Raw genomic sequence first — 27141 nt, forward strand, 5'->3', positions numbered from 1 at the left:
GGCGATTGGCTTCTGTTTTCAGGCACGAGGTGACAACAGAACATGACAAACCAAGCCAGGAAACAATATTACAATGCTCACCTCCTTACTTCACTGATATAGTCTGGCTAATGTGTCAATCAAGAGGGCGTGAATTTTAGTGCTGACATCATTTTTGCACACAGAACTAATAGGTAATTCTCAATAATCAGCCCAATCAATCGAGTGTCCCTTTAATTTGTAAACATCATGGAATGAGAAAGCCATCAACCATCTATTTGTTGTTCAGTTTATGTCATGCAGAGCCAGACCGGCATTAAAAAAAAAACTGCTAGTCGTTAGTTGGGATGTTATTCAAGTTTTCTGCTCATGTTAGGAGTCAATGCATGTTGTAGTAATTTTTGAAAGCTACTTTTGTTTTCTCTGCTTTGCTTCTGCATGTTGTTACCTGTTGTGTTTGTAAATGGAGGTGTTGTGTCTTTGCTTATGTGTGTAGCATCGCGTTGCCTTGTGTAAGTGCTATATAAATAAAGCTGCCTTTATAAGTAGGGCAGAAATTGCTGAGAATTTTTAAAGTTGACACATTATGTTGGGAATGAATCTGTAATTTTAGGGAACAACACAACTTGAACATTAAAGGAAATTAATGTGGGTTCTCACGTCAGGTTGGAAAAACTGGTTCGACTTTCTAGATTGTAGAGACAATAACTTTGTTGTTTCCTGGCCATGAAACTCATTCCTCATTTTAATCTTCATGACTTCCAGTAGATCATGCAACATGGCAAATAAAAAGTATGTACAGTATTTCCTGCTGTTCTAGTTATGCGTGCTCATGCATTCCCAAAGCATGTTTTGTTTTCACTTAATACATAATGAACTCAATGAGCTGAAGTAACACCACCGCTACAGCATATATCAATATTTGTCATTTGGTAATGCGGACCACATTGCCAGTCTTCAGTGTTTGTGTATTTGAAGGCAGAGTGAGGCAGGAGAAGAAAAAAACAGACAGTGGAACAGATGGTAATATGATTTGGATCTCATCTCCCCTCTTGTTTCAATGGACACATTTGCTGTCAATCTGGTGTGAGCTCAAACACCCTGTTGCTGTAATGTTTTAACACTTGGGGACAAAGAGAGGTCCAGTGTGAAGTATTTGCCTTATGTTATAGGAAATATTAGATGGGATGATGTCTTTAGAAAACAGACACTGATCCTGTTAATGATTTCTTACAATAAGTAGGACACATATAAATATCAATATGAAACACTTTATTTCTGTAAATCTCTGCTAGTGTTTTTAAATGATCACTTCTACAAGATTTTGGGGAAATTGCAACGTCTCGGGCTACTAAGTGGGGTTCCTGGGTGGTACCTGGTGCTTGTGAGCACCATGACGATGACCCCTATACTAGAGTGTCACTCTCAAGACACCTATACAGTAGAGTGGGTTTTGAAAACTCTACACACCCCTATTAAGTAATAAGTAATATGGTTTCCTGACTTTCTTTACCACATCAATTGGAACACTTGGGTTTCTGCTGACACGACAAGGCTAAAAATGTTGGAATTTTCCGGTTTAAACCTACACAATGGCAGCACCGAACGTCCTCTGAGTTAACGCGATTTCATTTGCTGTAATGTCTTCTGACATAACAATTGATCATACCTTTTGCATACAATGATCAATATTGCTTGATCCGAACCAGCCGATCAGATTTGTGTAAAGTCAATTGAAAATTGCTATTTGCCATTCGTGACACTTGACATTACGGCTCTATGGAAGATGTTTAGAGAGTTCGGGATCAGTGGAGTAACCCTGACTTTTATTTATTTATTGTCAGAAACTGATTGGCAGTGCTGAAACTTCATCTGTTCAGCTATGGGTCTCCTACAACCGTCAGCCAATGAAAGCTGCCCAATTTAGGACCCGCCATCCAATCACAGTGAGTTTCCTTTTGTATGGATGAGAGGAAATTATGTAGTTCAAATGTTATCCTGTGCATCATCCTTGACATGATTCCCTTCCTGACCACTAAACATTCTTCACAATGTGTCCAAGTAAAGTTTTGGTGTTCCCCCCCGATTGACAGGAGTACTACATTGCTGATGCTTCTGAGGACCAAGTGTTTGTGTGTGTCAATCACTTGAACAATCTGACACACCTGTACATCTCAGACACACAGGGTGTTTCCTTTTCCGTGTCATTGGAGAATGTTCTATATTACAGTCCAGAGGGCTCCAGAAGCAACACACTGATCAGGTATTCATAAAGATTAAAGTCAAAAATTTTGTTTAGACTCAGTATTTTGGCAAAGAGTGCATATTGTTTGTGCATGAAAAATATGACTCACCATCGCTGCATGTCCTGATACTGTCTATTCAATGCAGCCTTCTTTGTCTTGAAAGCCGTAGGCTCCTTTTTTGTCTCCTGGATGGGCTTTTCCCTTTCCCCAAGAAACTTTCCAAAGATGTTTGTTGTTTTTTTTTACGCATTTTGCTAGCTCCTGGGTTTCATTTTAGCGGTAACCTATCATGTGACCGAAAAGCGCGCTTTGACCTGCGTCAATTAGTGACATACTGCAGAGTCCGGTAATTGTTCAAAATAAAACTGATTCAGAAATGAATAAAACAGTAATAAGAAAGTTATTTATTCTTTCTGTGTGGCCCGGTGCCAAATGGCCCACGGACCGGTACCGGTCCTGTAAATAGTAAATCTTTTTTGTGTGGTAAACTAGTGAGCTAGCTGCGGAGTCTACTACTACTACTACTACTACTACTACTTTCAAGTCAAGTCAAGTCAACTGTATTTATAGAGCACTTTCAAACAGCCATCGCTGCATACAAAGTGCTGTACATGGAGCAATTTAACATATACAATAAACAGTAAAACAAATCGGTAATAAAGACGGTAGAAAGCACCAAACAGTAAAACCAAGAACAAATCTAAGTCATTGTCTTTTTCCATTTTTTTTGGCGGCTGGCAAATACCTTTGGTCCATTACTGCCACCTACTGAAATGGAGTGTATGCGACAATATTCAATCATTTCTTACGATTGTAATCCAAAAATGCAAAAGACATTTTTTTTGACGGTCAGTTCTTATCTTAATTTGGGTCACCACCGAATACAACGCAGGATTCCACTAAAGTTAATTTCCGTCACATCCAAAAACAATGCACAACTGAGTACTTCACAGTTCTCGGTGTGTGCACATTTTCAGCAATTATAATCAAATATGTATAATTCATAGGGAAACTAACATCTCAATTAAAATTTAACGGTGCAGTGTGTAGAATTTAGCGCCATGTTGTTGTGAAATAATAGAATGTAACCATCCACGCCTACCGCCAAATGGCGGTGAAACATGGCAGCCTCCAATAGGGGAGGCGCACCCGATATCATAAAATGATTAATTACTTCAACTACAATTACATTAAAAAAAATTACGTTAATGTGGAAGAGCATTTTTTTTTTTTGGCATATTGAAATTAATCTTTTTTTTGTTGATATAATGAAAATTAAACAAATGTTTACACACTGCCCCTTTAACGGGGTCTTTAAGCATCTCTGAATATATGGCCCATAAATATTAAACCCGTTCCTCACTTACTTGTTTGTATTACAATACAAACCCAAACAAATTTTTAATCCATTTGTTTTAGATATTTTGCAAATGAGCCTTTTGCTGACCTACACCGCGTGGAGGGACTCAGAGGTGTCTTCATTGCCACACTCGCGAATGGGACTGTCAGCGAGAGCAACATGCGGTCGGTCATCACGTTTGACAAGGGTGGGACATGGGAGCTGCTTCAGCCACCCACTGCTGACAGTCTGGGAGGGACTGTGGATTGCCAGGTACAACACCTTTGACAGTTCACATCTTTGCACTGATTGCACTAATATGACAAACATTTTGTGACACAATTTGATGAATTCAGTGTTGGGCTGAGTGTTGCACCAAGTACCGGTACCAGTATTGTACCATAAATTTTAGCTGGCAAAAATGACTCAATACCAGAATTCTAAATTGCTGGTACTTAATGGGGGGAGGGGGGGGGCTTGAGGGATGGATGTAGGGGGTTGGGATGGACCAACTCTGTCAGACGGGGGGCCGCTGCGCAGCGTGTCCGCCGCCCCAGCCTTTACCTAAAATCTATATTCCAACAACTTTCGAAGACTCTTTCTTACATGCTGTCGATGGTCTTAAATGCTTTTTAGAAAAAAAATCTAAATGTTGTCTTGGTAAACAAAACAGAAAACTTTCAGCATGTCCCTCAAAATGTCGTTAATTAGACTCTGGAATATGGCAGGGGCATTAGTCAAGCCAAAGGCGCTTATGAGATATTCAAAATGCCCAAGAGGAGTGTTGAATGCCGTCTTCCATTCATCGCCCTTCCGAATGCGAACCAAATAATAAGCACTGCGAATGTCTAGTTTTGAGAAAATGATTGCTGACTGTCAGGATGCGAAGGCTGAATCTAACAAGGGAAGTGGGTATTTATTTTTTATGGTGATCTTGTTAAGTCGACGATAATCCACACACGGTCTTAGTCTTGTTCTTCTCAACAAAGAAGAAACCAGCTCCCACAGGAGATGTTGACTGGCCAATCAGTCCTGCAGCCAAAGCACTGGAAATATACTCTTTAAGTGCCTGTTCATCAGTTTGTGATACCGAGTAAAGACGGGAACTAGCTAGGTATGGTAGAATTAAGAAGGAGCTCAATAGCGTAATCATATGGACGATGAGGCGGTCATGACTGAGCGAGCAAGCTCTTTCCTTAGATTGTGATATTCAGGAGGAACTTGGTCTAAACAAATATTTTCAGAGGGAGGAATGACAATGTTTATTTTCGTGCTCAGCTGATCTTAAGCAGCGGGTGTGGCGACACAGACTCCCAATTCTCGATAGAGGGAACACTCCAATTAATGTCGGGACTATGTATCTTGAGCCAAGGAACCTGAATATTATTGATTTAAAATGAAAGGTCAGGATAACAACCGTTATTCAGAACAACTTTGCAGATTCACGGAGAATGTCAGTCGTCTCCTGAGCACTCTCAAGAAAAAACACGATTTCAATCTCATACAAGTAATTTTACTTTTGTTGGATGGTTGGATGGTGAGAACAATCTTTCATGATGAACCACCATTTCACTCTCGTCTCTTGTTTTTCCTTTTCAGCTCAGTAAAGGTTGCTCGCTCCATCTGGCCCAGCGCTGGAGCCAACTATTAAACTTCCAACTGAGGAGAATTCCCATTTTATCTAAGGAGTCTGCACCGGGACTCATCATGGCCACAGGTATAATCCTAATTGTTTTTCACTCTATTTAAATGATGTTTTATGAAGCGCTAAACACGTGGCATGCAAAGCACTGTTGCTGACTCGGGCGAGCACACTCCTTGACAAACGATGTTTGACATTGTGGGGTTATGCTGAATGCCGTGTCAAAGACTCGGTTTACATGCGTAATACACACATGGTTCTAGTGTATTCTTTCCTGTGGAAGGATGTTTTGATGGCCCTCAAAAGTTATTTGTCGACAGGGAACTGGGGGGTAGGTGAGGCGGGTGATGTGGATGCTTTTTTTAAAAACTGTAATTACTCAGGTAATTTAATGTTATGCCAACAGTAATTAATCCACAAGAGTTGAAATTTCCCCCATTAAGGTAAGAGTAAAGTTCCGGTTTTCTTCGGACTCTGTGTGAAGGGGGCGTGTTATTTGATGTTTTCATCAACATTGTCTCAGTCATCTCAGTCAAAGACAGGAAGAGGCCCTATTGAGGATTTTTTTGTAACATGTCACATTCTTGTTTGATTCAATGTTTGTAATTGTTTCACCGTTTCCCCTTTGTGCAATAAGAATCATTCAGCGGCCCAACACACCAAACTTGCGACATAACTCAACGAGTCGAATATTTGCTTCCTTTATTGTCTGAAACAGGAAATGTGGTTGAACTCTCTTTCAAAGGTGGTTTAGACCTCTTGTTTGACCTGGGACTGTTCGAAAATGTGTCATGCAGCCAAGAATGAAAATAGTTATGATAAACATTCTTTTGCAGGGTTTATTCTTCAGAATGAGGTTGAATTAGACGTTACTTGTGATTTGAATCCTTTTTGTCTCTTCCCATCTGGTAGGAGACATGGATTCAGTTATGGTCTTTGCTCTCCCCTTCCTCCACACTGTCGCTCTAAATACATTCCGACTAGGTATAATGAGGAAGACAATGTTCAGAGGAGAGACTTGAATTTGCTGGCACGATTCACTTAGTGACCTTTTGGAAACAGATGGTCTTACAGTGCTACTGCCGCAGTAGCTAATAGGCACTGGAGAGGTCAAACACAAATGTGTCAGGGTGTTGTGCATCAACTCTCTACAATGACATGTCTCCATGCAAATTATTCGGAGTAAACTTTAAATAAATTCCATGACATATTGTGTTATGACTGTTATTATATTTGTAACGTACGGTAATTTCCAACTTTGGTGCCCTACAGGACGTGTGCAACAAAAAATGTATAATCATGGTCTGCTATAATAGCTGCAGTTTTTAAATCAGTTTTACTTTTTTTATCACATAATAACAACAGTGTGTCTGTGGATCTTAAAAAAAAGTCATTTGTGTACTTTTTCAAAGTTAAAGCCTCAGATATCTTTAGAAATGACACTTAATCTCACATTGAAAGGTCCAAAATAGTTGACATATTATTAATCACTGTTTTTCATTTTAGCCTAAAGGAAACCGGAGAACTCTTACCAAAGATTTTGTTTCACAGTGGAAAGAATTGAATATTTCATCTGATATTTTCGAAATATGACAGCAAAATCTATTGAAAGTTATGAATATTTTATAATAATATTGAGCAAATTATTTTAATAGTATTTAAAAACTCTTGAATTTGCCTCCCTTCAACTTGTAAACTAGTAGTGTGTGCCTTAAAAAGGAACTCACGGTCCCCCCTGGTTTCTCATTATAACTAGTATGGTTTTTCAACCAAGCATGGTATGAATTACTCTTAGTTATTTTCTTCACACCAGATTTGTGAGAGGTTAAACTGCAATATGAATAAACTACTATTGGTCCAAGTCATAAGTCACTGAGAAACAAAGGCAATATGTTAACGTTTGCCAGTTTCAACACTGCTGTTGGATTTGCCACAGAAACATGTTCTCAGGTGACCGAGTGAATCCACGAAATTACACCAAAAATGAACTAGCTGAATATATCATTATATGGTCAAGTGTGGCCATGCAAAGGAAAAACCCAATTTGACTGACCTTGCTCGAGGGCTATAAAGTTTGTTTTTGTGTAATGGATTTTATGTATCGATTTGTGGCCAACACAATTGAACACAAAATAATCTGGAAACTCAAAGTCATGTTTGAATTAAGAAACAAGTTACTCATCTAATTTTGACACACTGAACAGCATTCAAATTTGCTGTGTAACTGCTTAGACTACTTACGATGTGTTGTCACGATTACTTCCTTGAAATAGAATTCATGTTATGTAGCAGGTAGCCATGGCAGCTCGGTTTGCCCAAATCATATGCGTTGTCGCCAAATGTTGGCCAATTTATTATTATTTTTAAAGTCCTTATTCAAGTCCTGGTTATTTTTCTCAGTCACCATCAATCCTGATTTCTGTGATGTGCTGTCGGACGGTGGTGGTGGGGTGGGGGTGCGGAGATCTGGGCCTGCTGAGTCACAGAGGCTAAAATACACATCACAGTTTGTTCCACACTCTTTCACCGATGCCAATGTTCCCTTATGACCCGGCGGCACATCCTCAAGAGATCCTTTACATTTTCTTGCATTGTGATCACGAACTGACAATCTTTCATGTTGTTTAACGCCTTCTACGAATAAATTGTGGATACGGGTGTGCGTTTGCGGCCCCGGTTTTAAAACAGGTTGTGAAAACAAAAGAATCCCCATTTTGAATCGAATTACCTTTAATGTGATTGTATTTTGTTTTCTGTAATTGCAATGGAAAACTGCTGTGGGTTTTATATATATTTTTGTATCCTGAATATGTAATGCTGTTATTCCATTACTCCGCAAGCTTGGTCATGAGACAGTTCGTGTGGACAGAATGGGCAAATGTGTCAGATTTTTGAATTGTCAAAACAATTGCCATGATAGTCACTATGGAGATAAGGAATTCAGTCGACTGTGTTAGAATGTGAAACACGCAACAGAACCTGATCTAACATGATAGAGCCTAATACAATTTGGAAGCGGTTCTTAGTCTGTAGGGAGGCAATAAGCCTTCATGAGGCTTCATATGTAGGCACTCCCCTCTGCTGGCCAAACTCTTGATGAATTTCAGCGACTGTACCTTAGTTCTGTTTAAATACAGTAGATATATGTTTTTCTGCTGTTATTACAGGATCTTTTGGCAGCAGCTTGGCGAACAAACCCAATGTGTATGTGTCAAGCAGTGCAGGAGCTCGATGGAGGGAGGTTTGTTAAAATTTGACACATACAGATACATCTTGAACTGAATATCAATCAGCTTCCCCCCCACCCAAAAAGATTTGTTTTAACATGCATGCTTGCACTTCCTTTTTGGTGAAGATTACTTTAAAAATGGTTTGTTCTCATTTAGGGGTCGTTAATTTCACATTCCAGAAAATCATTTAAAGAGGCACATTTTCATTGAGATGTTTAAGCATTGAACTTCAGTCCTATATGGTGTGTCAAATATGAAACTAACTTATTTTGTCTTAAAAGTAAATGACACTTCACTCCAGTAGACAGAGCTTGAAAAGCAAAAATAAATAAAGATTTGCTGAAAGGTTTGCCGCTTTACTGCATGTTATTGACATGATTATACTTATTGCGGGTCTTATTTTTAGGCATTAGCAGGTCCTCATTTCTACACATGGGGAGACCATGGCGGTATCCTGATGGCTATCCCACAAGGAGACTCCTGTACTCATCTCAAGTAAGTCCAACTTGGATGTGCGTTATTAGGATGGGCCTCCAAGTAAAATCGATCATTCATTCTGTTTCACGAGAAAAAGGATGGGCTTTGAATTCAAGCCATACAGAAAACAAGCAACCATCAGGCAACCTCTCTGGGGTTTGAGATCATTTAGTGTGAATATGAAGTAGGTTTGCAGATCTAATAAACATCTCTTGCTGGCTGAATAACGCATATCAGCGCCAAAACAAACAATAAAGAGACAGCAGTGGTTCTTGTGATAAACCCCGAAATCAATTTAGTTACTGAATTCCTTTTACCTGATTACTCGTTAACCTGGTTTAATCTTTAAGCATTCTTTAGTTGAAATTCTACAGTGCATCCAGAAGGGATATCACCTATTCCACATTTTATGTGAAAGCCTTTTCCATAAATTTCACCTGAAAGCCATAACTTGTGAGGTATGTGTGTGTGTGTGTGTGTGTGTGTGTGTGGGTGTGTGTGTGTGTGTGTGTGCGCGTGTGTGTGTGTGTGTGTGTGTGTGCGTGCGTGCGTGCATGAGTGTGTGTAGAATTTTGAGGAAAAAAAAATATTGTTCTGTTTTGGAATGGGGCTGTAGCATAACAACTGTGGAAAAGGTGAAGCACAGTGAATACTTTCTGGATGCACTATGTCCGTATTCCGTTGTCCACTGCCGAATCAAATGCCAAGGGGAGGGTAAAATCAATTTGTGTTCACTTAAAAAAAAGGGGGGGGCGGAATAAGAAAAAAGGAAAACTACAGAAATACAATGTAAATTTGTTCCTGCAGGTTCAGCACCAATGAGGGCGAGACATGGACCGAATTTCAATTCTCTGACACAGACGTGTATGTTTACCAGTTACTGACGGAGCCTGGGGAGAAAAGTACCATTTTCACCATCTTTGGATCCTATGCCCACCAGAGACATAGCTGGCTCATTCTGCAGGTCAACGCCTCTGATGTTTTGGGTAGGTTGGACTGCGTGCGAAGAGTCAGTTCAGAGGGATAGGGAAAATTGAAGTTGTTCAACATCTGATATTTCATGGGTTTTGCAGCATCAGCTGGTAAATGGATGTTTATATATGTTTTTCTTACATTTGCTTCGCAGCAGGTTTACCTGTTGTGTCCTTTTATTTCTGATTTGAGTTGAGGGCAGTAATCCTTGCAATGTACGTTGTTTAACTTATTTTCACCAATTTACTAATTGTGTAATTTCCCAATCTTTCCCAGTATGTAAAAGACCTCCATCATTAACTATAAAAGTAGGAGTGCAATACTTATTTATCCCTTGGGGAAATAAAATTTCGTGTTGAAGCACACATCAGAAGAAAGTTGGGATTGACATGGCATGTCAGACTTGGCACTAGATTTTGTCCTTCTCATGAAGCGAAAAATGCGAATCAAAATATTAGAATTGCAGTCATTCCCTTGTTCCTCATTTTATTTTATAATCTTATTCAAAATTGATATAATTATTTCCCCCCTCAATATTATACTTAGAACACGCCATAATAGTGCTTACATATTTTTTTTCCACCACAGTTTTGAGAATAATTTTATGAGAATAAATAAAGTTTCTGAATCTACCAAGATTCAGATCAGACAGAACAAATACATTATTTCTTGACTTGAGGTCTTTAATCGAAGTCAGGGGTGCCCAAACTTTTTGGACCGAAGATCTACTTTTCGATCAATTAACCTCCCGGGATCTACCCTTACCGGCACGCACGCGCGCGCACACAGACACACACACACACACACACACACACACACACACACACACACACACACACACACACAAAGACACACACACACCATAATGAGAAACAGTCTGAAACTGAGGCATGCGATGCACTTTTGCAGCCCGTTAACTTATTCAGTACCAGTCAATTCTGGACCAAGTCTGAAAAGACGTTTAAAAACGTCTTTGGGAGTGAATGAGTTAACTATCGTAGCTCACACGTACCGTTTTAAAGTGCTTCCCTGGGCCCTCCTAGATTCCTATTCTTTGCCCGTGCCCTCGGTGAATTGTACACGAAGCAAACTCCGAATGGGAATAATGACAATAAACAACAACTCTGATCACAAGCTGCAATTGCAGACTGCTGACCGCGAACAACTTCTGGTGACGCAGGTCACGTGCCACCGTAGGTTAAAGATTTACCTGCTTTATTTTATTTTTTAAATATTTTTTTGTGAAAATGAGACTGATATGATGATTAGGGTGCAGCGTACATTAACACAAAAAATATATTACTAACATGTACAAAGACACACAAACGGTTGTTTGTTTTTTTCTCCTCGACACTCCTCGGATCTACTTGGGACCTGTCTTAGATCTAACGGTAGATCAGGATCGACGTAATGGGCACCCCTGATCTAAGTCATGCACTGCCTGTCATACTAACAAGAATGGTTAACAAACTGACCACCACCATTCTCTTTTGTCCAGGTGTTCCATGTGCTGAGGCTGACTACAAGCATTGGTCTCCTTCAGATGAACATGGTAATGAGTGTCTTTTGGGCAGAGAGATCACGTTTATAAGACGAACACCTCATGCTAAATGTTTCAACGGCGAGGACTTTGACCGTCCGGTCACCATGTCTAACTGCTCCTGCTCCCGCCAGGACTATGAATGGTGAGAGCCCATGCATGCATGCAATACTCGTGACACCAACAAAGAGCAACATCAAACATGCTTTAGTGCGGAAATTTATTCTTTATGGAGAATAAAAAGCAAGTTCTGAATTCAGAAGCTTTCAATAGCATACGTTGACGAGACGCCGCTTTCATTCTGTGAATACAAATTGAAAAACATTCTGAAATGTACTACATTTGTTTTTGTTCATTTCAATAGACGCATCATCACATAATTCATTCAGACATAAAGAAAAAATATACTGTCCTTTTCAGGATAGGTAAGCTCTAGTGGTTGTATGATAACAAGAAAAAGTGATATGAGGTTAGCTAATGCAGCCTGCCATGTTGCCATTCAAAAGTACATATTGGGTCACAAAGGTTGGGCACCCTTGGAAAAACTTAAAGTAAGATTTGTGTGTGAACTCGCATGTTATCTTATGGCCACTCCTGGGTGAGTTGTCATGTAACGCTGGCCATCCCACTCACCGCAGTTGAAAGAATCTACAGTATTTCTTCTCTGGTGATAAAGCTGTTGGAACCAATTTCTTTAATTATTTGTCTTCATTAGGATTCCAAACGTTACTTGGGTATATTGTAAAGGGGGATCAAGGACAGTGCAGATGACTGCAAAAGTCTGAAAGAAAGTTCTTGAACCTGCCGCTTGCTGGCATGGCTATTTTCAAATTAAATTACTGCTTTTGATGAGCTAGTTTATCGCTCCTGGAGCTTCCATCATGACTATAATAATGAGTCCTTTTTGAATTGCATGTTAAAAATAGGTCAGATGGTAAGCATGTTTCTTTCGCCTCTTCCTCCTTGCAGTGACTATGGCTTCAAGCTGAGTGAGGACTTGTCTCTGCAAGTGTGTGCTCCTGACCCTGAGTTTTCAGGTGACCTTCATGCTCCTCCAGTACCATGTCCTGTTGGCACCACTTACCGGCACAGCAAAGGGTGAGCCGCTAGTTTTTAACTTTACAGTGCAACCATTGCAACTTGGAATTTGAATTCATGTGTGCTGAGTTATTGGCATTTCCTCAGCATTTCAATCATTAGTGATTATTTCACATTGACATTCATTTTCCTAATCTTAAGGTACAGTACTATATTTTCTGCACTATAAACCGCTTCGGATCATAAGGCGCACCTTCAATGAATGGCCTATTTTAAAACTGCTGTCATATATAGGGCACACTGCATAAAAAGGCTCATAGAATAGAAGCTACAATAACGGCTGCGGTTGTGCTACGCAGCCACTAGATGGGGGTATGCTAAAGTGAATACAATACAATACAGCTTTATTTATATAGAGCCTTCACAACCGCTGCAGCTGTAACAAAGCTCTGAGAACTGGTCACAAACATGGACATGAACCATACAAATGCAAATGCCATGTTTTCTTATTGATGTCGTTTTAAAAAATGATCTGTACCACTAAAATACAGGATACTGGTCCCGCAGCAATAGTTTTGACAATATTTACATTCAACTATACTGCATTGAATATAAGCAGTTTCTTTTCACATTGGGCTGAAATATACAAACTTATGTACAGAACTAATAAAAACCCAACCAATTAATTATCATTACTGCTACAGTACCTTTAAGTTTACTTAGTAAAATCATAAAACATGAGCAGACTGTACAACTCCACCTGTCATCTTTTACATACAAATGAGCGATTCTTTCATATTTACCACTTTGTCAATAGCACCACCAAGTGTCAGACTACTGAAAACTCTTAGCCAATCTCTGTCCTGCCACAGATATAGGAAAGTACCAGGGGACAGTTGCACTGGAGGGGATGTGGAGGCCAGACTGGACGGAGAGATGATACCTTGTCCTGTTGGAGGTAACTGCATCTTTCATTTTATTTGTGATAATTAATCACATTGCCCTGCAACTGACTGTTGGTGACCATTCACAGTAGTGTACATCGCTTCTTGCCCACGGTCAAATAGGATAAGCTCAAGCTCAAGGGTCAACGACGTTGTGCTCATGGGCACTGGGTAGTCCCAAAGAGCAACATGAGTAGCCAGTGATGGGACATGGTTTTCATAAATTAATATAAATAATACCGGTAATTATAATAACATTATAAATTATTAATATTGTTAGAGGCAATTTGATTTAAAAAAATCATGATATCAAAAATCAGTTTGAAACTGGTATCCCTTCGCATTAATCTGTACCAATCTTATTTGACAGTGATCAATGTCCTCTGTTCATCAATTTCTCACCATTTAGCCATTTATTTTACGTTCATACAGAGAGTAACGAGTTCATCCTGTATGCTGTGAGGAACTCGATCCATCGCTATGACCTGGCGACCGGCACTGACCAGATCCTCCCTCTGGTGGGCCTAAAGGAGGCCGTGGCTCTGGACTTTGACTATGACAAGAACTGCCTATACTGGGCTGACATCTTGCTGGATACCATCCAGGTTTGAGAGTCATTCCTCCGTGACACAGTTAACTAACAGGAACTGAAGGGACCACATAGAACTAATTTTGAATCATATCCAAGCTTACCATACTCTTCCTATCTCTTCTACTTGATCCAAAATTTCTCATGTACTGTAGCAGCAGTCAAATGAGTAATCACGACGGGGACTATGCATCACCTTAAAATGATCATGTGAGCAGTTAACTGTGTTTAAAACAAAGTTTGGCATTATGTGGAGAGGGACTCACAAACAGGCAAGCTTTGATATAAGTCTTCAAGGTCATATGACCTTTTATTGTTGTATTTTCCAATGTTGTTTTATTTGAAGGCATCTTAAAACAATTCCTCCGATGTTTCCTATTGCAGCGTCTCTGTCTAAATGGCAGCACAGGTCAGGAGATTATAGTAAGGAAGGACCTGCAGAACGTGGAGGCCTTGGCTTTTGACCCCATCAGCAGATTGCTTTACTGGGTTGATGCTGGCGCACAGAAAATTGAGGTACACAACATGTATTTAACTTGATACATTATAAAGTTGTATAATGTATATTTGAAAATTGGTTCGTAAGCGTAATGTCACTGGTCAAAAACTACATGTACGGTTGCGCGGCTTGTTCGTGAAAGAACCCAGAAGGCAACATTAATGTATCTTGTGAATACGAGTTATAATATACACATGTCCAGTGTTCCCTTTACATATCTTGGGAACTAAAAGATCATTTTCCATTTTTGTTCATTCACTTGTGACATAAAAAATGTAACTGCTGGTATGTGCATGTTTAAGGTTTCCAATCCTGATGGGGATTTGCGTCACACCCTCCTGAACTCCTCTATCCTGGAACATCCGCGAGCTCTTGTTCTCCTGCCTAAAAAGGGGTAAACTCCTAACATTATCCACGCACGCACACACAATCACACACACGCACATGCAATTTGCATTCGGCCACCTCGTTAGTCATTCATTTTCATTGACTCTGAGATTTAATTTTGCACCGTAGGTTTGTTATGTATGCTGAGTGTGTGTTGTAATGTCTCGTCCCACAGTCTGATGTTCTGGACTGACTGGGGAGACAGAGCAGCAGGTATTTACCGAAGCTCCATGGATGGAACCAACATGTCCTCAATCGCATCAGAGGGTGTCCGTTGGCCCAATGGAATTACAGCGGATGACCACTGGTTGTACTGGACTGAGGCCTACAGCGACCGCATTGAGAGGGCTGACTTCAATGGATTTCAACGACGCATTCTCTTTGAGGGGTTGCCCCACCCTTATGCCATTGCTGTCTTCAAGGTGAGTATTTATCTTTTTAGTTTAAACAGTTTGAATGAGTTCATGAGTTTGAGAATATTTTCACAAACTTGCTTGCAGAATGACTTGTATTGGGACGACTGGTCCAGAATGGGGATCTTCAAAGCTCCGAAAACTGGTACTCAGAGTAATGAGCTAATAGTTGGCAGACTGACTGGTGTCATGGACCTTAAGATTTTTTATAAAGGCAAGAACGGAGGTGAGAAACACATACAGTATATGAGTGGAGGAATTGAAATCATACATTAAGCAGTTTTTTGTGTACATCTTGTTTTCATGTAAATAACTGAATTCCTTGAGTATCAGACAGTGAAGCTTAACAAGTCAAACAGTAGTGTATCCTATAGAATCTAATTATTGTAGTAACCTCCTAAAATACTGCACTCTTCACGATGGACACTCTGTCTTGAAATATTATCTCCCAGGTCACAACGCCTGTGCTGACCTGCCATGCAGGTTACTGTGTCTGCCTCAGCCTGGGTCAAGACACACCTGCATTTGCCCAGAAGGCACCCCGACTACCACCCTGCCTGATGGGCAGTTGCAATGCCAGTGCCCCACAGGATACCAGCTCCAAAACAACACCTGTGTAAAGACTGGTGAGACTCTGTTGTAATAGAACGACCCTGTGCTACAATTGGTCCGGTTATGTCTTCAATAGAAATGACTAGTCTAATTATTATTATTATTATATTGGCTAATGATTGGTTGCGTGTGGCTGTTCCTGTCATTGTCAGAGCTAAGCTGTTCTACCAACCAGTACCGCTGCTCAAATGGCCGTTGTATTAGTAATATCTGGAAGTGTGACAGTGACAACGACTGTGGAGACATGAGTGATGAACAGGAGTGTCGTAAGTACACAATGGGCACAAACAAACACACATGCATACCAATATTGCCTATGTTATGTTATTATTATCATTAATATTAATATTATATTAATATTGTATTATTATTGTTATTGTAGTGTTATTGTTAGTTGCACATTCCAAAAACGTGCCATGCTTGTTTTTGGAATGTGGGAGTACTCGGAGTACTCGAAGAAAGCCTACACAATTTAAAAAAAAATATATATATATACAGTATATATATATACACACACACACGCACACACACGTGTGTGTGTGTGTGTGTGTGTGTGTGTGTGCGCTTGGGGGTCACACATGACTAAAGACTTCAGCTTTTGGATTGTAGAGTCATATGTCCAAGTCCTGCTGTGGAAAACAATCATCTATCAATTGTTCCTTGATAACGGCAGTCACGATTTGGGTGCCTTGTTATTCTGACCCCTGTCATCCCTCTCTCTGATGTCCATTGAGAGTGCTATCTTCCAATAAAAACTGAGCATGCCTGCAATTGTTTTGCTTTGGTGTCTTCAGCAACTACAACCTGTGACCCGACCAACCAATTCCGCTGCGTCTTGTCCGGTTCTTGCATTCCCTTGGCTTTCCAATGTGACCATGAAGATGACTGTGGAGACAACAGTGATGAAGAGCACTGTGGTAAGTCTTCATGCACATGTTGATATCCGCATTGGTTTCAATATTTCATAGGACACCAGCCAGTGGTTGGATAGATATGCCTTTCCCAGTTGACTTTGGGTGAGAGTCAGGACACACACTGGACTGGTTGCCATCTAATCACAGGGCTTATACAATCATTTACGCTTGCATTCATATCTACATTGACGAGAAGGTGGTTTTTAATCTAATCAGCAATTTCTTGAACTCTTTCAATGAATTCTGCCTAACTTTCCTATCCATCCATATATAGCCCATTATGCAAAATTCTGCTACCATACTGGTCGTGTATGGTAAATTCCATACTGGTTTTAAGACGCAGCAAGAGTGTAGCGTTTTCATGAGACCTATCAATCCTCAAGATTAAGTTAAAGGTTGATTTTTAGTTTGTTTGTCGTTATATGACTCAGATTCTCACGTGTGTGGCGCTGAGGAGTTTACATGTGCACGAGGTGTTTGCATCCGTGATGCCTGGCGTTGTGATGGAGACAATGACTGCAGAGATTGGTCAGATGAGGCTAACTGCACAGGTAATGTTTTTAAAGAGTTCAATGATAAAATCCCACTGAAAAACGCCTGACCTGTGTACATTTTCAATACTTAATACTGGCTTACACAAAATTCTTACCCGTTTGTGATACTGGTTAAAATCAAATGATTATGCTTATATGCTCAAAGCTTTCCTCACTGCTGTCATGATTTCCAACTATTGTTTATTTCTTCTAGCTGCCCAACATACATGTGAATCCAGTAGTTTCCAATGTCACACGGGCCACTGCATACCACAGCGCTGGACGTGCGATGGTGACAATGACTGCCAGGACAGCTCAGATGAAGACCCTCATTATTGTGGTATGTCACACAACTGCGCACGTTGCACCTCCGGTCTTCATGTTGCCCAATATCAGTTGCATCAGTTAAGCAAGGCCACACTTGACCTCTATTTCTACGTCTACGTCTACTATCATCAGCTTCATGGTTTATATCCAGTAATCCGCGTGCTCCACACAACTTCATGTGCTTTTCTTGATGATATATTTGACTGGGCATTTTCTATGGTTTAATTTGGTGATGATATATCCTGCAGACAAGATTGTGACATAACACTGGTCAGCGGCTACTTTTAATTGAATTTGAATTTGAATTTGACTTTTATTTGGTCTCCCGTAGGAGAAACACATACAATACACAACACACATTGGACAATACATTACAAGCAAATGCACACATGAGATGGCTATGTGTGAATCTAAATATATTTGTGATGCTGATTTAAACAATATCTTTACTTTTTTCTAGCACATTAGGTTTTTGAGTTATTCTTTTTTTTTGTTTTGTTTAAAAACTTACTTTAATTTTTATAGGCATTGTAAATTATAGCTATGGCATTCCAGAAACAAAAATTCACCTGGTGTTGCATCTAACACTTAATTCGTAAATCTTGCTAAATATATTACAAAATCCGATTACTATTATGAAAAACTGAGAAAAAAACAAGGACAGATTCGGAATTAGTGCCCCCCCCCCCAAAAAAAAAAGAAATCGAAAGGTTTCTCTGATCCAACAGATGACGCGTGAACAGATGGCATGCGCTGTTGGCAACAGGCGTAAAACCGGACCACGGTCTTTGAATGAGGGTTTTGCACGTTAGCCCTCCGATCATTCACAAGCCCAAGATTTTCATTTCTGGATCGACGATGTGTTGTCGATGCGTCGTGATAATTTTCATCGACAAAATGTTTACTTGTGGGAAAGTTCTCCCTCCCGCCTTTCATTTTGCCTGTGTTACCCTGGTTATGGTTTGCATGCTGGTTTACACCCGTACTTCACACGTGCTATTTAAAGTCATAACATCATCAGCACAGTTCATCTCAGGTGTGATAAATCACTCTGCACGTGCTAAAATAATACATTTGCTTATTGTACACTCCTCTGTCCTCCCACAATGTGCAGAATAAACTCTGTGGCAATTTAGTGCGTCGAGTTGCGCCCATTCAATAGATTGGCTTCCATGTTTGTCTGCGTGCGTACGGATAAGAGGCTGATTACGCTCTTGACATGTAGAATAATGAAGCTTCCTTACCTATGTTTGTGCGTCATCGCTACACTCATGAAGAAGACTATATCTTTTTCACCAATATTTACTGTATATTAATGTGTTATTTTCCAGAAGGAAACAAATGCAAAGGCTTTCTCTGCTCCAATAACACCTGCTTGCCAGTCACTTCCCACTGTAATGGCATTAAGGAGTGTCAAGATGGTGCTGATGAGGACTACTGTGGTGAGCATGGTTACCATGCTTCACATAAATTGTTACAACTTGTGACAGTGATACTCATACATGTGTAAGCACAGCGTAGCTGACCTTTTTTTTTTTTTAAAGTGACAAGGAATTTTCACCCACAGACCCTTTGTGCACTCGCTACATGGAGTTTGTATGCAAGAATCGGGCCCAGTGTCTCTTTCAGTCCCTGGTATGTGATGGTGTCAAACACTGTGAAGATGGATCTGATGAAGATGCAGATTATGCCAAATGTGGTAAGGAATCTCACATCTGCCTGATACCAGTTTTCCTTGTCTTGTTGCCTTGAAAAGAAGTATAAAAACGAATAGACGGCTCGATATGCATTGCAATACAGTTGGTCAGTGCAACTTAATGTCCAGAAAAGCTGCGAGCGGACTGCCGCTTAAAATAAGACTGGATGTTTACTGTAGCTTCAAATGCCCAATACTGACATACTGACGATGTTTTTTTTAATTTGATTTATTTATTTTTTTTAAACAGTTTTACATTATCATTTAAATTCACGTTCCCCGTGTTGCTGAATCCCAATCTGCATGTTCAGACAATTATTTTGCTTGGTTAATAATTGACACACTTCTAAAGTACAGTGGTACCTCTACTTCGGAAATTAATTGGTTCTGGAAGAAATTTCGTAACTTGAAAATTTCGTGTGAAGAGACGTTCGTGAGTAGAAGTACCACTGTGTTTGTGACGCAAATATACCAGATGTTGTATGTAACTATGAAACCTACTGACACACATTTTCCTTGTTTTGCTAGCCACTCCATCAGAGTTCAGCAAAGTGTGTGATGCATACACCTTTCAGTGTGCCAACGGAATGTGTGTGAGCCTGGAGTGGAAATGTGATGGCATGGACGACTGTGGTGACTACTCTGATGAAGCCAACTGCGGTGAGGAGAATTTTTCTGGTGTACTCCTCAGATAATAATATGGAACACAGTACACAAAGACAATTGTGATTCATGGACAGATCCATCCAGCTATCCATTTTCTGATCCACTTGCGCGGGCGTGCTGGAGCCCATCCCAGCTGTCTTTCAGCAATAGGCGGGGGACACCCTGAGCTGTTTGCCAACCAATCGCAGGGCGCATTTAGATGAACAACCATTCGCACTCATAATCACACCTTGGGACAATTTAGAGTGTTGCATTAACCTGCCATGCACGTTTTTGGAATGTGGGAGGAAACCGGAGTACCTGGAGAAAACCCATGCAGGTACTGGGAGAACTTGCAAACTCTGCCCAGGAAGGCCAGAGCCGAAATTGAACCCTGCACCTCAGCACTGTGAGGCGCACGTGCTAACCATTCGCCCAATGCCTCGCCTCATGAACAGATGCCAGTCCTAAATGTGGTTCTGTTTAGTGCTTTGCAAAAAGCTCACTTTCTCTGTTCCCTCGTGTTTTTCAGCTGCTCCCACTGATGTTCCTGGCTGCTCGAGGTATTTCCAGTTTCAGTGTAAAAGTGGACGCTGCATCCCAACATGGTGGAAGTGTGATGATGAGAACGACTGCGGAGACTGGTCTGACGAATCTGAGTGCACAGGTAGACGCGCCACGAAATTACGTCTTCCTTCAGAGGGCCATTATGACAAACAGTCTCATCGAACCATCCAACTGGCTAGATTTTATTTTATTTTTGGGAAAGAAAAATTTCCTGACCCAGAAACTTTAATCAATTAGAGTGATGAATTGCCCAGCCATGTTCAGAACTGGAGTTAAGTAATATCTCCATTATATCGCTTCCCCATCGCAGCAGGGGTGCCCAAGTTTGGTCCTCAAGGGCACCTCTCCAGCCTGTCTAGTATGTCTCCTCCAACACACCCGATTCAAATGATCATCTCATCAGAAAGCTTTTCAAAAGCCTGACAACAATTCTGATGAGCATGCATGTTTTTTGTGCCATGGGAAAAGTCGACATTCCTGGAGAAATCCCAAACAAGCACTACACAGGAAGGCCGAAGCCAAGATTCGAATGCCAAACCAACTGTGAGGCAGACGTACTAAATGCTCGTGCACCTTGTCGCCTACCTTAGACAAATGCCATGGGAATTCATTTCAATTCAAATTTCAGCTCTGACCCGATTGTCGTCTCTGCACCGTTTTTTCTCCTTTGTGTGTTTATAAAGCCATTGACAGTGAATCTTTAAATGCTGTTTAACAAAATGATCATTGTGAATTTTGCTTTTCAATCAACAACTGGAGCAAATTAGTTGATGTCTGCCCACGAGGATGACTCTTTTTCTCAAAATTTGTTTCAATATTACATTTAAACGAAAAACGATCAATTCTAAAACTTGTCATCAACTCATTTTGGTGCTTACATGCTTAAAATTCACACAATTAACAGCTCTATACTGTTAGCATTGATGATTTATCTTGTGTAGTTTAACAGCAATGAATGAATTTATCCAACATGAGCATTTAGTCAGCATGAGTTAAACAAAGTAAACCATCCTCCAGGTGGAGCAGTTCCTCACACTGTGGCTCCTGGGCCATCGACCTGCGCCCCCAACCGCTTCCACTGTGGCACTGGAGCTTGTATCATCAACACATGGGTTTGCGATGGTTATGCTGACTGTCGTGATGGCAGTGATGAGCTGGGATGTCCCACAGGTACAACTTGTTGACCTGCGAAGCCTCTTTTCAAAGGCAATTGCTGGTCTATATCATTCCTGCTGACCACCAGAGATGGTGCCTAACTGCATGGCTTGTCCCTTCATACAGGCGTAGTTTGAGTATGCATACCAACAGCACCATTAGTGACCCCTGCTTACTCGAACTTCGCATGCGCAAAGGGACATTCCGTGCTAATAAGCACCACCTCTGGTGGGAATTTGAGATTTATAAAACCGTAGCAACATACGTAACTGTCGTTCCATGATGTGTTTGTGTCTGCATCTTACATGTATTCGATGTCTGTAAATGTTTTTTCCTTCCTTTTTTTTTTGGATGTGCAGTTAATGCCTCCGTGACACAGATCCCAGTTTCCACCCAGGCTCCCTCCTCCCATGGTCGCTGCAGTCAGGGTCAGTTTCGGTGTCGCCATCTCCATCACTGCATCCCCGACTGGCAGCGTTGTGATGGCAGGATCCACTGTCAGGATGCATCTGACGAGGCCCATTGTCGTGAGTCTCTTTGTACTGCTGAAAGCGATGCTACCATCACACACGCAGTAAACGAAAGGGGAGGATAAATTCTTGACAGACAAGCCCGTGTGCAGCATAACTTAGGGATGATTCAAGATAAGCCTGAGCCAGCCCTAACTGTATTTGAAAAAAAAAGGAATGGTAAGTTCAATAGATATCAATATCAATATTATATAATCATATTATAATATGGCGGCCTGGTAGTCGAGTGGTTAGCGCGTCGACCTTACGGTGCAGAGGTACCGGGGTTCAATTCCAGAATTCCGGCCTTCCTGTGTGGAGTTTGCATGTTCTCCCCGTGCTCACGTGGGTTTTCTCCGGGTCCTCCGGTTTCCTCCCATATTCCAAAAACATATATGACAGGCTGATTAAACACACCAAATTGTCCCTAGGTGTGAGTGTGAGCGCGAATGGTTGTTCGTTTCTGTGTGCCCGGCGATTGGCTGGTAAACGGTTCAGGGTGTCCCCCGCCTCCTGCCCGAAGAAAGCTGGGATAGGCTCCAGCACCCCCCATGACCCTCGTGAGGATAAAGCTGTTCGGAAAATGAATGAATGAAATGAATATTATAATATACGCTCCTTTCATCCTTTTCATAATGCTAGCAAATCACTCAATATTGTCGCACGGACACCGTTTCAGAATGTGGCCGTATTGCACCAAACAATTTGGCAACCGCAGGTAGAAAATAGAGGAAATCTAAAATGAAAAAGAAGAGGAAAAAGAAATTAAAGGAGGAGTCATGCCAATTAATGTGTGATGTGTGTCATTAGTTTGCTGCCACCTCTCTCGGCAACAAGCAATGGGACCGTCTCCTCAGCTAGCTCACTAGTTTAGCTTGCGGCATCTGCCACAACAAGGATTTGCTATTTATAACACCAGAAGTCGCAATAACCAACCATGATCCTACCTTTGGGTGGATAATTTGAAACTAAAAAGAAAAATTTTATAATCTGACTGAAACTCGTTCAGGACAGTGATTTTTAGGTGCTTAGTTCAAGCTCTAATTTTATTAATTCCAGTCACACGTGAGTTAAAGTCGCAGGACCAGCCAAACAAGTGCGACTTATCGCCTAAAAAGAATGAATGCACATGCACAATGACAACTAATATGCTGGTATAAGGGACGTATTGATATCGTAAACACAGCATCTCTGTATCTTGGTTTCAAAATCTCACAATAAGGCCTGGAAAGTCACCAGGAGCGGAGCCAGAACTTTTTCGGTCGGGCGAGCACTAACCAGGGTGACACAATTTCTGTGTCCGAATGTCCACGCTTCTTGAAGCCCTCATTCACTATATAGCCCCATACTATCACATTATGTATCACTATACAGTGGTTCCCTCATTCTGTTTGGCGATTCGGACAGACAGCTCACTATTTTCTCCTTGGGGCTCGTCCACGTAACCACTGTACTTGTCATGACTCACCAGCGCATTAAGATCTCCTACTATTTATTGTGAATAACATTCAACATTCACTTTTTTCACAGCCACCCGTGGGCCATTGTCCTGTGTGAACGGAAGCCGCTGTGCTGATGGTGAAGCATGTGTTCTGGACGAAGAGCGGTGTGACGGCTTTTTAGATTGTTCTGACCACAGCGATGAGGACAATTGCACCTGTAAGTTCATGTTGAAGCCTTCAGTCCGCATTGTTAAAAAAAGTGGAAAACATCCATGCATCCATCTGTTACTGTACCGCTTATCCTCACGAGGGTCGCAGGTGTACTCGAGTGCATCCCACATCCCAGCAGACTTGGGGCAATAATACAATCATAAATAATTACCGGTAAATCAAATTGTGTTTTCTATTTACGATAGCTCTATCTATCTATCTGTCAGTCTGTCTGTCTGTCTGTAATTTTAGCCCCAAAACAAAATTTCACCGCTGGTATTCTGTGGCTTAATTAGTCGGTGTGGAGCAAAGTGCAATATGTTAGCATGCAGCACATTTACAGCTGAACACAGTTACAAGTTGGATTTCAATTTGTGCATTGAGGATGACTCTCTTCCCTTTAAGCGGATACCCTGGCATATAAAGTCCAGAACCTTCAATGGAATCCAGACTTCTTGGGTGCCATCACTCTAACATGGTCTCGTCCTAAAAATCTTCCCCTGGACTCATGCGACTACCTGATCTACTACAGGTGAGAACACCTGCATTTGGCATTTGACAGCCATTTGTTATTTTTTGTTTTTTTATTTTAATGGAAGTGTGTTGTATTATATTGTGTTGAATATGTTAAAATATGTAATGTGTTTTCTCACGATAATAGTAATAAAACCTCACAATAATTATAATAATAATAATCATCATCATCATCATCATTACAATGATGATGATGATGATGTAATGATTGACTCGATATGATTACATTGATAAACATCCTCCGTGACCGACAGATGAGATAAATCCCAGTGGTATTTTAGTTTGCTTTTATAGCAGCATGAATAGCATTACTAGGAAGTCATGATCGTTTGTTTATATGTGTGTTAGGCTTGTAGGCACCTCACAGTGGATCATCATGGACACTCACAGTAACAAAACCAGCTATAAGCTTACAGTCCTGAGACCAGACACCACCTACGAAGTCAAGGTGCTCACGCAGTGTCTCGCCAAGTTGCACAAGACCAATGAGATGATTACAGTTAGAACGCCAGAAGGATGTGAGTCGTAATTTCTTTTTTTAAACGATCTGATGGTGCTTTACAAATGACCTATCTCGTGCTCAGACTCAAGGTATTGAGGAAAGTAGAATGTGTAGTGTTTCACTGTTGCTTCCAGATTTTTTTTCCGAACCACCTGCTTCTATTATTGGGTAATTTGAAATAAATACAAAAAAAAACACAGGAAAGTAAAATAAAAATTTCAAACTGCCCCCCTCCCCCAGTTAAACTGTTGAAATTTCCTATTTTGGTTCATTGAAATCTGAATCAAGATGAAGATGCCAACTATATCCCAAATAATGTGTTCTCTGCAGTGCCAGAGTCTCCCAGGAACCTGGAGCTGTCTTGTGATAATAGTAAGGATGGGACAGTTGATGTTTCCTGGAGTCCCCCTGACAAAGGAAATGGCCTCATTCGAGAGTATATTGTAAGTTTGTTTTTCCTGTTCTAAAAGGTTATGAAAAGCAAAATTAATAATGGAATTTATTAAATCATCCAAAGTAAAAACAGATAAGATAAAGTTGTTTTCATCACTTTGGGATAGGTTGCGCTCACCCATCGTACTGTTTGTTTGTTTGTTTGTTTTTAAACTACCATACATATTTCTACCTCTATGGCATAGGTGTTTTTCCAAGGATCTTCCAATAAATGTTGGTAACGATCTAAATTTTGGTAATGTCCGTGAGAGAAAAAAATCTATGTCCTGCGTGAGTTCAATTAGGGAAAAAAAATTAACACAGGATTTAAAAATGTATGTCTGTCTGTGTGTGCTGCTTCTCAGGTTGAGTACAGTGAACAAACAGCCATTGAGTGGACATCACAGAGAACTACCACCACGAGTACAGAGGTGAAGGAGCTACAACCAGACATGCAGTACCAGTTTAGGGTAAGACAGACACTCACTTATCTTCGCATATCTGAAAAATTATTCTAAAATCCAGTTACATTAGACCAGGGGTGCCCATTACGTCAATCGCGATCGACCGATAGATCGCGGGGGGTGTAAAGGAGATAAAACAAACAAACAACCATTTGTGTTTCTTTGTGCATGGTCGATATATATATTTTTGTGTTAATGTACACTGCACCCTAATCATCCTATCAGTGTCATTTACACAAAAAGTATTACCAAAAAACCCCAAAATAAAGCAGGTAAATCTTTAACCTACCTGCGTCACCGGAAATTGTTACCGCTCAGCAGTCTGCAATTGCAGCTTGTGATCAGAGCTGTTGCGATATATCTTTTATCATTATCATTATTCTCATTCAGAGTTTGTTTCGTGTACAATTCACCGAGGGCACGGGCAAAGAATCGGAATCTAGAGGGAAGCACTTTAAAATGGTACGTGTGAGGTACAATAGTTAACAGGCTGCAAAAGTGCATCGCATGCCTCCGTGTAAGGCTGTTGCTCATCATGGCATGCGTGAGTATGTGCTTGCGTGTGCGCGGTAACGGGTCGATCGCGGGAGGTTGGTAGATCGAAAAGTCGATCTTCGGTCCAGAAAGTTTAGGCACCCCTGCATTAGACTGGATACAATGTTGTGACATTGTTTTTTTTCAGGTAGCAGCAGTGACCAGTCGAGGTTTAGGAAACTGGACCGAAGTTAAATCCATCACTCCCTTGAAAGGTGAGATTGTTCGCATACACTCCATTTAAAAATGTTGCTCCATATTCCCACCTCCTGCTGATGTTTGAAATATTGACGGTTGGCTGTAATGCTCAGATTTGCATTGACGTTTGCTCTGGTGCAGCTCTGCCTCCTCCTTCTGTGATCGTCGACAGCATCACTGCAGAGTCCATGAGCCTATCGTTCAGCCTCAATTCCCAGTATGAAGTAGGTGTAGCAAAAAGTAGTAAAAAGATAACTTTTATCTCCACAATAACTAATGCGTGTGTACGTGTGTTAAAGGTGAAACAATACATCGTGATTCTGTCCTGGCAGTTTGACTCGCACATGAAGGAGAGCAAAAACTACACAGTCAAGCAGAAGATCCTCAGAGGTGCTCTTTGGCAATGTTTCCAAACCTTTATTGAGCCAATTCACGCAGCACATATTTTACAATAGAAATTTCCATATAACACAAAGTCCTGCTTTTTTCCGGACGAGTTATACCAATCAAATAATGCATAGGTGTCAAACTCAGGTCCTGGAGGGCCGCTGCCCTGCATGTTTTCCAAGTCT

General features: G+C 40.8%; 1 protein-coding gene across 2 annotated transcripts in view; it reads left to right on the forward strand.

Moving 5' to 3' along the window:
- The window catches only part of sorl1 (sortilin-related receptor, L(DLR class) A repeats containing), a 59644-nt gene that overhangs the window by 23301 nt on the left and 9202 nt on the right, over positions 1-27141 (forward strand). The window contains exons 7-40 of one of the 2 annotated variants that reach the window (XM_086124981.1): positions 1824-1925; positions 2073-2242; positions 3645-3837; positions 5164-5281; positions 8374-8447; positions 8843-8931; positions 9721-9899; positions 11384-11570; positions 12395-12523; positions 13336-13421; positions 13840-14012; positions 14381-14512; positions 14798-14889; positions 15058-15304; positions 15383-15521; positions 15748-15921; positions 16060-16173; positions 16702-16824; positions 17253-17372; positions 17569-17694; positions 19013-19123; positions 19249-19380; positions 19906-20037; positions 20555-20689; positions 21607-21759; positions 22104-22271; positions 23784-23912; positions 24311-24437; positions 24788-24957; positions 25272-25384; positions 25739-25843; positions 26520-26586; positions 26711-26793; positions 26869-26959. In XM_086124981.1, coding sequence (XP_085981107.1) covers positions 1824-1925; positions 2073-2242; positions 3645-3837; positions 5164-5281; positions 8374-8447; positions 8843-8931; positions 9721-9899; positions 11384-11570; positions 12395-12523; positions 13336-13421; positions 13840-14012; positions 14381-14512; positions 14798-14889; positions 15058-15304; positions 15383-15521; positions 15748-15921; positions 16060-16173; positions 16702-16824; positions 17253-17372; positions 17569-17694; positions 19013-19123; positions 19249-19380; positions 19906-20037; positions 20555-20689; positions 21607-21759; positions 22104-22271; positions 23784-23912; positions 24311-24437; positions 24788-24957; positions 25272-25384; positions 25739-25843; positions 26520-26586; positions 26711-26793; positions 26869-26959 — 4483 coding nt within the window. The remainder of the gene's footprint in view (positions 1-1823; positions 1926-2072; positions 2243-3644; positions 3838-5163; positions 5282-8373; positions 8448-8842; positions 8932-9720; positions 9900-11383; positions 11571-12394; positions 12524-13335; positions 13422-13839; positions 14013-14380; positions 14513-14797; positions 14890-15057; positions 15305-15382; positions 15522-15747; positions 15922-16059; positions 16174-16701; positions 16825-17252; positions 17373-17568; positions 17695-19012; positions 19124-19248; positions 19381-19905; positions 20038-20554; positions 20690-21606; positions 21760-22103; positions 22272-23783; positions 23913-24310; positions 24438-24787; positions 24958-25271; positions 25385-25738; positions 25844-26519; positions 26587-26710; positions 26794-26868; positions 26960-27141) is intronic. The other variant, XM_086124982.1, reaches the window with a different exon arrangement.

The sequence above is a fragment of the Hippocampus guttulatus genome, chromosome 12, assembly GCF_054856545.1.
Source record: "Hippocampus guttulatus isolate MCC_2025c chromosome 12, RoL_Hgut_1.0, whole genome shotgun sequence".
Lineage (NCBI taxonomy): Eukaryota > Metazoa > Chordata > Actinopteri > Syngnathiformes > Syngnathidae > Hippocampus > Hippocampus guttulatus.